Source organism: Macaca thibetana, chromosome 1, assembly GCF_024542745.1.
Source record: "Macaca thibetana thibetana isolate TM-01 chromosome 1, ASM2454274v1, whole genome shotgun sequence".
NCBI lineage: Eukaryota > Metazoa > Chordata > Mammalia > Primates > Cercopithecidae > Macaca > Macaca thibetana.
In genome coordinates this window covers 131,543,251-131,556,999 of record NC_065578.1, presented here as the reverse complement: position 1 = coordinate 131,556,999, position 13,749 = coordinate 131,543,251, and the positions used below count along the sequence as shown (strand labels likewise).

The window sequence follows — 13,749 nt, the reverse complement described above, 5'->3', positions numbered from 1 at the left end:
CATGCAAATTCAGGAAATTCAGAGTACCCCAGCAAGATATTACACAAGATGACAATTCCTAAGACACATTGTTATCCAATTCTCCAAGATCAAGTTAAATAAAAAATATGAAAGATAGCAAGAGAGAAGAGGCAAATCATATACAAAGGGAATCCTCATCACACTAACAGTGGAACTTTCATCAGGAACTTTGCAAGCCTGAAGAGATTAAAGGCCTACATTCAGCATTCTTAAACAAAAGAAATTCTAACCATGATTTCATATCCAGCCAAACTTAACTTTATAAGTGAAAGAGAAACATAATTCTTTTCAGACAAACAAATACTAAGAGAATTTGTTGCCATTAGACCTGCCTTATAAGAGGTCCTTCAGGGAGTGCTGAACATGGAAACAAAAGGCTGTTACCTGCCACAAAAAAGAAAAAAACACTTAAGTAAATATTCCACTGACAAAATATGCAACTATACAATCAAGTCTATATAACAACCAGCTAATAACACTATGACAGGATCAAATCCTTACATATCAATATTAACCTTGAACATAAGCAGGCTAACCACTCCACTTAAAAGGCACAGAATGGTAAGTTGGATAAAGAAGCAAGATTCAATTACATGTCATCTTCAAGAGAACCATCTTTCATGTAAAGACACAGACTGAAATGGATGGAGGAATATCTATAAAGCAAATGGAAAACAAATAAAAAAGAGCAGGGGTTGATCCTTCATTTTGGGAAAAAAGAAACAGACTTTAAACCAAAAGCTATCAAACAGATGAAGAAGGGCATTACATAATGATAAAATCTTCAATTCTACAAGAAGACTTAACTATCCTAAAGATGTGTACATTCAGCACTGGCGCAACCAGATTCATAAAACAAGTTCTTAGAGATCTATGAAGAGACCTAGCTAATTTCACAATAATAGTAGGAAAATATGACACCCTACTGACAGTGTTAGATAAATCATTGAGGCAGAAAAATATTCAGGAACAAAATTTCACACTTGACCAAATTGACCTAACAGACATATAAGGAATATTCCACTCAACAACAACAGAATATGCACTCTTCTCATCTGCACGTGGCACATACTCTGTGCTGCATAAGTTTTTGGCCACATGCTTGGCCATAAAGCAATGCTCAAGAAATTCGAAAAACAGAAATTATATCAACCACACTCTCAGATCACAGTGCAACAAAAATAGAAATCAATACCAAGAAGATCTCTGAAAACCATACAAGTATTTGGAAATTAAACAACTTACTCCTGAATGACTTTTGGGTAAGAAATAAAATTAGTGCAGGAATCAAGAAATTCTTTGAAACTAATTAAAACAAAAATAAAACATATCAGAATCTCTGGGAAACAGCTAAAGCAGTGTTAAGAGAAAAGTTTATAGCACTAAAGGCCTACATCAAAAAGTCAGAAATATCTTAAATTTATACCTAACATCACATTTACAGGAACTAGAAAAAACAAAAGGAAACCAACCCCAAAACTAGCAGAAGAAAAATAATAATCAAAATCTAAATTGAACTGAATAAAATTGAGATGTGAAAATTCACAAAAAATAATCAAGAAAATAAAAATTGGTTTTTTGAAAGAATAAGATATATAGACCACTAGCCAGATTAATACACAGTAAAACAAGAGAAGATCCAAATAAACACAATTAAAAATGACAAAGGGGACATTACCATGGAACCCACAGAAATACAAAAAACTCTCAGAGACCATTATGAACATTCCTATGCTGAAAAACCAGAAAATCTAGAAGAAATAGATAAATTCCTGAAAACATACAACCTGCCAAGATTGAAGCAGGAAGACACTGACTACCTAAACAGATCAATAACAAGTTCTGAAATTGAATCCATAATAAAATACCTACCAACCGACAAAAGCCATGGATCAGGCAGATTCACATCTGAATTATACCTGATAGATAAGGAAGAACTGATACCAATCCTACCAAAATTATTCCAATATATCGAGGAGGGGAGAGTCTGCCCTAAATCATTCTATGAGGTCAGTGTTATTCTGATACCAAAACCTGACAGAAACAGAAAGGAAAAAAAAAAACAAAAAAAAAACAAACAATAAAAACACTTCAAGACAATATGCCTGATAAATATTGATGCAAAAGTCCTCAAAAAAAAAAAAAAAAAATACTAGCAAACAAAATCCAGCAGCACAGCAAAAACTAAGCCACCATGATCAAGTAAGCTTTACTCCTGGGATGCAAAGTTTGTTCAACATACGCAAATCAGTAAATGTGATTTATGACATTAAAAAAAAAAAAATCATGTGATTAAATAGGCGCAGAAAAGATTTCAATAAATTCAACATTCTTTCATGTTAAAAACCGTCAACAAACTAGGTATCAAACGAACATATCTCAAAATAATAAGCGACATCTATGACAAACCCACAGCCAACATCATGTCACAAACAGGCAAAAGCTGAAATCATACCTCTTGAGAACCAGAACAAGACAAAGTTGCCCACTCTCACTACTCCTGGTTCAACATAGCACTGGAAGTTTTAGCCAGAGCAGTCAGGCAAGAGAAAAAAAAAAAAAAAAAAGACATCCAAATAGAAAGGGAGGATGTCAAACTACCTCCTTTTGCAGATAATATGATTCTATACCTAGAAAACCCCATAGCCTTTGCCCCAAATTTCCCAGAAATTATAAACCACTTCAGCAAAGTTTCAGGATACAATATCAATGTACCAAAATTACTAGCATTTGTATACAACCAATAATACCCAAGTTGAGAGCCAAACCAAGAACACAGTTCCTTTCACAATAGCCATACAAAGAATAAAACACCTAGGAATACGGCTAACCTGGGAGGTAAAAGATCTCTACAACAAGAGTTACAAAATGCTACTAAAAGAAATCAGAGATGATACAAACAAATGGAAAGACATTCCATTCTCATGGATATTGTTCCATTCTAATCGATATTGTTAAAATGACTATATTCTCCAGAGCAATTTATAGATTCAATGATATTCTGATCAAACTACCAATGTCATTTTTCACAGAATTAGAAAAACTATTCTAAACTTTATATGGAACCCAAAAAATATTCCAAATAATCAAAATAATACTATGCAGAAACAACAAAGCTGGAGGCATTACACTATCCAAATTCAAGCTATACTACTAAGTTACAGTCACCAAAGCAGCATGGTGCTAGAACAAAACAGATACATAGACCAATGGAACAGGTTAGAGAACCCAGAAATAAACCTGCACACCTACAACCATTGGATCTTCAATGAAGTTGACAATAACAAGTAATGGAAACAGGACTTCCTATTCAAGAAATAGTGTCAGGATAACTGGCTAGTTATATACAGAAAATTAAAACTAGAACCCTTCCTTTCACCATATAAAAAAATCTACTCAATATAAAGTTAAAAAAAACTGATATATGTAAAACCTACAACTATAAATGCCCTAGAAGAAACCTAGGAAACACTATTCTGGACATTGGTCTTGGCAAAGACTTCATGACAAAGACTCCAAAAGCAAATGTAACAATAAAAACAAAAAATTGACAAGTGAGATCTAATTAAAGATCTTCTGTACAGCAAATTAGACTATCAACAGAACGAAAAGAGCCTACAGAATGGGAGAAAGTATTTGCAAACTATGATTCTGAGAAAGGTATAATATCTAGACTCCATAAGGAACTTAAACAAATCAACAAGCAGAAACCACACAACTTCATTAAAAATGGTCAAAAGCCATGAATAGATCTTTCTCAAAAGAAGATCCATGCAACTAACAAGCATGTGAAAAATACTCAATATCACTAATCAATAGAGAAATGCAAATCAAAACCACAGGGAGATACCAACTCACGCCAGTCAGAATAGCTGTTACTAAAAAGTCAAAAAATAACTGATGCTGGTGAGGTTGTAGAGAAAAGGGAACATTTATACATTGCTGGTGGAAATGCCAATTATATGCTATCTTTTTTTATACGGTGAAAGGAAGGGGTCCAGTTTTAATTTCCTGCATACAGCTAGCCAGTGATCCTGATGCTATTTGCTGAATACTTCAGCCACTGTTGAAAGCAGTTTGGAGATTTCTCAAATAACTTAAAACAGAACTAATATTTGACCCAGCAATCCCATTACTGGTGTATACCCAAAGAAATATAAATTGTTCTACTAAAAGATACATGCATGCATATAGTTTTTTGTTTGTTTGTTAGTTTGTTTTTTTGGTTTAGAGTCTCGCTCTTGTCCCCCAGGCTGGAGTGCAATGGCGCGATCTTGGCTCACGGCAACCTCCGCCTCCTGGGTTCAAGTGATTCTCCTGCCCCAGCCTCCCAAGTAGCTGGGACTACAGGTGCCTGCCACCACAAAAGGCTGAGGTTTTGTGTTTTTAGTAGAGACAGGGTTTCACCATGTTGGCCAGGCTGGTCTCGAACTCCTGACCTCAGATGATCCACTCGCATCAGCCTCCCAAAGTGCATGTGCATGCTTATTGCACTTTTCATAATAGTAATGACATGGAATCAATTTAGATGGCCATTAACAGTGGTTTAGATAAATAAAATGTGGTACATATACAATATGGTACACTACAGAGTCATAAAAAAAAAAAAAATCATGTCCTTTGCAGGAACCTAGATGCAGCTGCAAGGCATTATCTGAAGCAAAATAACACAGGCACAGAAAACCAAATACCACTTGTTCTCACTAATAAGTAGGAGCTAAACACTGAGTACGCAAGGACACAAAAAGAAGCACAATAGACCCTGGTGGTTTAGATAAAGGTGGAGGGTGAGAGGAGGGTGAAGACTGAAAAACTACCTATCAGGTACTGTGCTCACTATCTGGGTGACAAAATCATTTGTATGCCAATCCCAGCCGACATGCAACTTATTGATGTAACAAACCTGCACGTGTAGCCCCTGAATCTAAAATAAAAGTTGGAAGAAAAAATATGAATACCATATGACCCAAGATTTCCTCTTCTTAGTATTTATGCAAAATAATTAAAATAGGAAGTTGAAGAGATATTACCAGTGCTCCCATGTATATTACAGTATTATTCAAAATACACAAGCTGTGAAAACTACCTAAATGTTCCAGTTTTGAGTGAATAGATAAGAAAATGTGGTATAAGGTATATAGATAAGGAATGTTATTCTTTCTTAAAGAAAGAAATTCTGCATAGTTACAGCATGAATGAACCTTGAGGGCATTATGCTAAGTGTAATAAGCCAGTCATAAGAGAATAAATACTGCATGAGTCCACTTATGTAAAGTATCTATAATAGCCAAACTTATAGGAGCAGAAAATAAAATGGTGGTTGGCTGGGGCTGGAGGAAGAGGGAAATGGAAGCTGCTATTCGATGGACATACAATTTCAGATATGCCAGATGAATAAGCTCTGCAGATCTGCTGCACAACACTGTGCTTGTAGTTCCTAATCCGGTATTGTAAACTTGAAATTTGTTAAGTGGTTGATCTCATGTATTCTTATCATAATAAAATTCTAATACATACCTCACTATGTGGTTTTAGAGAAATAATATGGCCGATAGTGTTGGGTTTGCCTCCTCCAATCACAATCATTTGCTAATACACTAGAGATCCTCTCAGAGCTATTTCTCTGCCTCTTGCAGAGAACCACTTGGTACAAACTGATCTCTAAACTGTCTATGAGGGTAGATTAGATCTCTGTGAGCTGTTCTGTCTTTCTCTTTGGTTCACAAATTTCAAAGTTAGGGGAAGCCCCAGATTCTCACTTACTTGTGGTCCCAAGTAGGAGCTCTGATGTGTGGTAAGATATAAAAATATAAGATAGAGTGGGGTCAAGGCATTAGAGGTTGAAGTTGTTTAAATTAAAACACAGTGAACAGGCTAATTCTTTTGGGTGGAAGATAATTCCTTTCTTATCTTATTTACAGACATGACTGTCCTTAGAAGTTACAATTTCAGGGAGAAATCAGCAAACACATTAGACAAAGCACCCAAATGACTCATTCTCTAACTCTTAATTACCATCATCTACATACTCAAGAGTGGTCAATTATACCTAGTTTACATAAAGTAATATGAATATTATGTATTTGAGTAGCTCAGAATACCAATATCATTTGTATATAAAGCAGTTATTTGTTCAGTGTCCATAAGTCAAATTTGAATTTGGAGGATGTTTTAGCAGTTTGTGACATCTTCTCAAGATGAAATCTGTTTCCTAACTAGCTGAATGATGTGATTTTGACCACTTCATTCAATCTCTGAATTTCAGTTTTTTCACTGCACATGAGGAAACAATTCAGTGGCTTCAAAACATCCTTCAAAATTTGATTTTCCCAAATGAATCAAATTATCTCATACACACACACACATATGTGAATATTCGCAATGATATTTGGCAACAAAGAATGTCTAAAAGAACTTATTCATGGTATCTGAATCTATCATACCTTCTTACCTTTATGTCTCATAAAAGACATAATCAGAAAGGTGCAGGGCAAGAGGGGAAAAAAAAACAACTATATTTATTCCTTGGATTGTTGGCCCAAACCATAAAGGCAGAACTTTAATGCCTCTTTTCCTTAGATTAACTGGGCATATATAGCTTCAGATCACCACAGTTCTCTGATGAGTACAGAAGATTGTGATTTTGCAATTATCTACTTTTTCATAATTATAAGGGTGAGAGTGAGGCTCTTTTCAGCTTTCTCCATCTTAGGTGGAATCCGTCTTATTCATTGTTTAATTTGCATCTTATCCCTGTTCTCCTAACATTAGCACACCTAATCCAAGCCAGAACAACAGGCCTGGATGTCAAATCAGGACTATATAAGACCACCTAAATGTCACTTGGAAAGTAAATTTGCTTTCTGTGCTCTTTTTTCTTTATATATGGAGAGTAAAAAGGAGAAAACTGTCAACCGTCTAGAGCTACTGTGAAGATTAAGTGACACAAAATAATTGTAGCAGGTACCAAATATATGATCTATAAATACATTGTAAGTTTTAGATACCGACTTTCTGCCATTCTACTCTAAAATAAATTAGTTATTCTTCAGTTTGTCTGAGTTAACTGTCTGCCTGGGGCAACTTTCTGATGGATTCATACAATGCAACGTGAGAAGAGGAAATATGGTTGGAGAGCTCCTGAGGAGCTGTTGGTGCTGAAGGAAATGTACAGAACCAGGTAATTTACATCAAACAGGGCCAGGATTTCCTTTAACATAGGCAAGTGCCTTCATGCACATCACCAGAAGGTGCCTGGTTTGGCAAGCAAATTACCCAATTATTCCCCCTCCAGGAGTCCAATTCTGAAAAGATATCTCTAGTTTTGGCTAGAGCAACTCCTTCCCAGGACACAGTGCTTGCAACAGAATCATAGGCTGGATTTCACCCTTACCTGCCCCCTTGGTCTGGTTTCTCTGGGCAGGGCACAGTCAGTTCAGTCTTGACCAGGGCCTATTCCTTAAAGATCCCATCCAAACTATAAATCTGTGTGCCCCACCCTGACTTGCAGGCCACAGTTTATTTGCTTTTAAATAACTCACACACAGATTAAAGAACTCCTATGGAAGCATTCTTTTATAAAGAAAAAATTTATTTTTTTTCAAATTATGAAAACTCTGAATGCAAAATATGATATGAAGAAAATGCATAAAAGTAAAACTAATGAAATAAAATGCACCCCTAATACTCCATTTCCTAGAATTAATAGCCGGTATATATATATATATAGTATTTCAACCAGATATATATATACATATATTATTTTCTGTGCTTCGATCTTATCTTCATAAACATCATTACCAGTGGCATCAGGTTTTTAGGTGAAGGACTTCAGGCAAAATTTCCACACTGGAATAAAGATTGAACGGTATTTGTTTGATATCCTTGTCCTTGGTGACCTTGAAGCATAAAGAGACAAAAATAAACCAGTTGAGATGCAGGTGGTCATACATTTCTTTCTTCAATCACACTGCCTCTCCTCCCTGTGAGCCACATCTCTTCTTCTATTTCCATCTGAAGGACTCTTTTCTCATTCTCACCTATCTCCTTTAATGAATTCCTGTCCTTGGAGTCACATCTTCCCCCTCTGTTGGGGCCATGAAATGCAATATTCACTCCTACCCAGCATGAGCCCAAGTGAAAGGGCAGAAGATGTCAGGGAACAACAGGATAGAGAAAGGAGCTGGTGTGTCCAATGACAAGGGCTAAAGGAAAACTTCTCATTGGGCAGAAAGGTAGAAGGAGCATACAAAATGTATTCCTGGTGCAACTGTGTCAAGGAAGGCTTGGGACTTTTGACAAATGGCCCTGAGAACTGGAACAATCAGAAAGCCTTTGCGTTTTTGTGTGTCTGAATGTGTTAGCCTTTGTTCTGATCTTTTTGCATTCCAATATTAGCCTTTATTTTTTCCAGGAATCCCACATGATTATATGTGACAAACAGCATAAACTTTGTCATGTAGATCCAACCATCTCCGTCTACACAGAGATGTTTCTCACTAAAGACAGCTAGCTTTGTGTTCTGATTTGCTCAGGGACATCCTTGGTAATTTAGGACTGTTATGAGCTATGTTGACTACCCTCAAATTTAACTCCCTCTTCTGTTCATTGTGTACCACAAAGAATTAAATGAGTTAATACATGAAACAATTGGATTATAAAGGATTAATTAAGATAATTATTGAAAAACCCTTAGAATAGTCTGAGTCATTCAGCATACTCAATAAATGAGAGGCATCATTATTTCTATTCTATTAGGTACTTTCAGTCACATCCACTGTTTTAACAACTATGTCTATACTGACGTAATTCATAAAAGGCCCAGCCAAAATTATCCAAGTTCAAGCTCTATATATAAGATGGATAATTCTTAGATGTCCTGTGGGAATCTCAAACTTAACTTGTCTAGAGCAGAACACATTTTTTCCCTGGAACATGGGCTTCCTACTGTGCTCATAGAGGTGTATTGAAGAATAAATGCAATCATATACATAAAAACATAACTTTCACTTCCAGCTTTACCCAGTAGATGCCCAGTTAGAAAAATCTTATTTTCATTGCTATTTCAAAGACTATGCAAGGTTTGTGTGTCAGTCTGATCCAGAAATGAATTATGATTTATGTTGACCCTCTTGTGGAAACCCCAGATAAAGTTGTAGTGATTCGGGATAAAACTAAAAGCGTCTTTTTTTCCCATATAGTAATTCTGAGCCAGTAATATCTCCATTTGTTTTCCCAACCATTTTGGATTCTTTGATTTAGGAGACTCATGACAAAAGATGAAAAATAAGAATGGTCTGCTTTTGACTTTAAATCCAAAAGCATAGAAAAATTTATACAAATGAATCATTAGTAATTAATTAATAATGCAAACAATCACTTTGGGGTGACTTATGATATATAAAAGCAAGGACTTCTTTCAGAACTAGTGAAACACAGAGGAAGTAATCAGATGTATTTTCCAGGCCTCCTGTGGAAGTGCTAGATATCAAAGAAGAAATGGCTAGATGGGTGGTTAGGTGTAGGAGACATAGGACCCTAGCTGGGATTCCTGGGCTACGGGAGGTTTAGATACAGTCAAATAAATCTAATGGCTATAGAAACAGACCATAATGCATATTTAAAATGGTAGAACGTAGGCAAACTTTGCGTAGTCCCTTCAAAGCCAAAATATAGGAGAAATAAGTTCTTTTCCAGAATGTTGTCCTGGGATGTCCAATTATGTCTATGAAGTAACAGAAAAGTGGGTCTGAGCTGGTAAGGACTACATATGAGTTCCATCCATGGTCACCTAAGCCAAGATGGCTAAAGAGGACATGCTAGCTTTGACTCTCAAATAAATTATGTATAATTTATTGAGGAAAATATGATTCTTGGGCTTATCAAAAACAACAAAAACATAAACAAACAAAAAACTACCACAAATTGAGAACCCCTGTATATAGGTTATCTGTCTTCAACTAGTCTGTATGGTGACATGTCTTCAACTAAAAGAGTGGTGACATGATTCTCCTCTTGCCTTTCTCTTTCATCACCTTCCTTCTCACTGTAGATCACAGTCTTCCGTTCCCTAGGTGGAGGTGACTCCACTGGTCCTATCATGGCCAAAAGCAGGCTGGGATTTCATTGGAACACTTAGATATAAATTCATTAGTTCACCTTTGTCTGATGTTCTCCTGGACAAGAAATCTATGAGCTGTACTTATATCAAGTACGGTTGAAGAACACTCTATTATTAGAATTTTAATAAATGTTCTAAATAAAATAAAGAGAAATATTCAGGACACCTTGGCATGATGTGTTCTATGGCAGGAGGAGGGTATCAGTGCAGTATTTTTCTGAGGAAGGGGGATTTTGGTTGGCCCAGAAATATATTGGGGCAAATGAAGAGATGAGAGTAAGGGATTCTAAACAAAGGAAGCAGCATATGTCAAGACACTAGCTATGTAAAGAAATAGGGATTTTGAATATCAATCCTAAGTTATGGTCATTAGTCATAGTGGAAAATTGTGAAAGGAGACTGGAATGGAAGGTACGAACATACTGTTGTATTCATTTCTCCTTGTCTGGATACCTCCCCACATACACTATGTTTGCACCAATGAAAAACAGTAATCTTCTTGAAGACAGAATTGATTTCATGAATGCATGTTTTGTGAATATTGAAAGACTTAGAATCCAGTGGCATGTCCAATTATATACTGATAAATGAATGAGAAATGTAGTAAAATAATGAAATAATATATAGTCAGAGTTTAAATGAGAATCCCTCTGAAGACTCTGATTACCCCTACAATTATATTTTAGAGGTACAGGAATGGAAATAGAAAGGTGGTACCTTATTTAAGGAACTGCTGGATGGCGGTTGGTGAAAGTATCAGAAGAAACAGGAGGGGCCGCAGTTGGTGAGATGATTCTAAAGTTTGCAGGCGGTGACTGTGCTCCTGGGCGGGCTTCATCCTTCTGGAGTCATAAATTTGGGTACTTTAGTCTTTCACTTTATGACAGAAAGAACTGTTTTTTCTGCTTAATAGTTTCCTATATAAGTTGGATGTGTGTGTGTGTGTGTGTGTGTGTGTGTGTGTGTGTGTGTGTCAAAATCCCTTTTTATAGCTTCTTCTCTCTGCTAATCTCTCTGGATGCTGGCATACATTTAGTTTTCTTAACCCACATTTCAGCATACACAGAAACTAGCATTATAGTTTAAGAGAAAATGGATCTGAGCTGGCAATGATTAGGCATGGGGTCTATTTGAGGCCACTTCTGCCAAGATGACAAAAACACACTGCCTGCTTACTGATCCACCAGATAAAATCTGTAGACACTCTTCAGGAAAATATGAACTTTGGGTAACGATAACAAAATAATAAAGAAAAATCCAATCACATATAGCAAACTCCTGTAAAGAATAAGTCTGTCATCAACTCATAGGTGTGGGGGAGTCATTGAGGCTGTAGGCTGTGTCAGTGTGGATCTTGGGGCCTGGGCGAAAAACTAAATGAGAGAATAATGACTTAATACTCCCCTTTTCTTTCTGTAAGTTGACTTCTTGTTCACTGCTGATAGAGGGTGCTGTGGCACAGAGGCAGGTGATTACACAGTCCAACTTACTGGTAAGTAAAATGTAGTGTGGAATAGGATTTGATACACACAGATATAAACTCATTCATGGACCCTTGTTTTTACTTACCTGAGCAGGTGGTATATGTAATCTCAATTACTTACAGGGTTGAAAATATACTCTAATTACTGTGGTGACAAGTATTATAAAGGAAATAAATGGACACGTGAAGGACACAAAGAGATGATCTGTCTTATGTTTGGATGGGGTTATCAGGAGGTCTTGCTTGAGGACAGTTTTAGGCTGGCCCAGAAATATATAAGGGCCAGGGAAGGAATAGGAGAAAAAGATTCCAGACAAAGGGGGTACCGTATATGAAACAACGCATATAGGAAAGAGTAAGAATGTTGAAAATAAACTGTGAGTTATGGTTCTGAAGCAAAGGGGGAAAGCTGTGAATGAACAATACAATGTAAGAGAGGAACACATTCTTGTATTTCTTCATCTTTGTATACTCTCCTCCACTCTTTCTCTATATCTGGACCATAAATCACAATAATGTCTTTAGGTCAGGAATGATTTTATTAATGTATCCCTTATAAATCATAAAAATCTGAGAATCTAGTAGCATCTCTGATTACATACTTAATAGATGAATGAGAAATACAGTAAAATAAAAAACTGTATTTAGTCAGATATTGACTGAAAAGCTCTGTCAAGATACTGATTATCCCTTTAATTATAACAAAGGGAGGCACAAAGAATGGCAACAAGAAGCTGGTACTTTGGTTAAAGAACTACCAGGTGGGGTTTGTGACATTTTCTGTGACATCTGAGGATGGTTCAGAGTTGGAGGTTCTCTGACGCCTGAAGCTTACCTATGCAGACTATCCACTTTTGAGAGGATATTAACTTATTGGAGTCATATGTTCGGGTGATTCTGGCATCTGTGTTCTGAGGAAAAGATTGACTTTTCTGATTAATGGTTTCACTATGAGATGAAGCCTGATTATGTATCTGCCTCTATATCTATATCTATCTATATCATCTATATCTATATCATCATCTATCTGTTTTGCTTTTTTTTTTTTTTTTTTTTTTTTTTTTTTTTGAGACGGAGTCTCGCTCTGTCGCCCAGGCTGGAGTGCAGTGGCAGGATCTCGGCTCACTGCAAGCTCTGCCTCCCGGGTTTAGGCCATTCTCCTGCCTCAGCCTCCCGAGTAGCTGGGACTACAGGCGCCCGCCACCTCGCCCGGCTAGTTTTTTGTATTTTTTAGTAGAGACGGGGTTTCACCGTGTTAGCCAGGATGATCTCGATCTCCTGACCTCGTGATCCGCCCGTCTCGGCCTCCCAAAGTGCTGGGATTACAGGCTTGAGCCACCGTGCCCGGCCTGTTTTGCTTTTTTAAATTTATTTTTTCTTTTCTTCTTTTTACATTGTCATCCCTCTTGCATTTTCTCTGGAAAACAGCATAACTTTAGATATCCTAACCTCTTCACCTGCACATTCACAAATGGCATTCATCCTTCATTTTATTGACTGAAATTCTATAGGTGTGTGATTGGGCCTTGGCTCTGTTTCTGGTGAAAACTCGTCTAGGCTAACTTGGTCAAGCACCTCTGCTGGAGTTATTTTTGTTAAACAACCTTCTAGGTTATAAGGGTAGAAGTTTCAGAACAATGTTAGCCAAATGGATGGAAGCCATTTTCATCAAGCAAATATGCAAAGGATTCCCGTAATTTGCACTTCAGGACCCAGAAAACTCAGCTGTCAGTTGTTTGGGCATACTGATCTTCATTTTGCTATCAGCACTCTCTGAAAGCACAGTTCCAGTCAGGGTTCTGGTTATCCAGTGATGTGCATCAGGTATCCAAAATCCTTCAGGATTCCCAACAGTAATCAGAACCATTCCAGATTTCACTAGGGCATTCCCAGTAACTGTCTTTTTATTATACCTTGTTAATGTAAGGATAGTGGGTGTCCAGAAAATCATACGTGACTCTCTCTAATGTCACTAAGGGAAGCACTTAAGGACATTCTACTTCCAATATCAAATCGCTCTCATTTATTTCTACTTGTAGATTTCCATAGCATTTTTCTTTTGTCCTTAAGGAGATGGAAGAAAAGTGCTGAAAGATCTGTTTGCTTATGGTGGTTTCCTAGTGAG

General features: G+C 36.8%; 1 protein-coding gene across 5 annotated transcripts in view; it reads right to left on the bottom strand.

Moving 5' to 3' along the window:
• Positions 1-7,589: 7,589 nt before the first annotated feature.
• PYHIN1 (pyrin and HIN domain family member 1) overlaps positions 7,590-13,749 on the bottom strand; it is a 39,403-nt gene continuing 33,243 nt past the window's right edge. For 3 of the 5 annotated variants that reach the window (XM_050757869.1, XM_050757878.1, XM_050757888.1), the window contains 2 exons: positions 10,859-10,983; positions 7,824-7,919 (listed from right to left, as the gene is read on the bottom strand). In XM_050757869.1, coding sequence (XP_050613826.1) covers positions 10,864-10,983 — 120 coding nt within the window. In that variant the 3' untranslated portion in view covers positions 7,824-7,919; positions 10,859-10,863. Of the gene's footprint in view, positions 7,920-10,858; positions 10,984-13,749 lie in introns of all 5 variants that reach the window. The other 2 variants (XM_050757904.1, XM_050757895.1) reach the window with 2 other exon arrangements.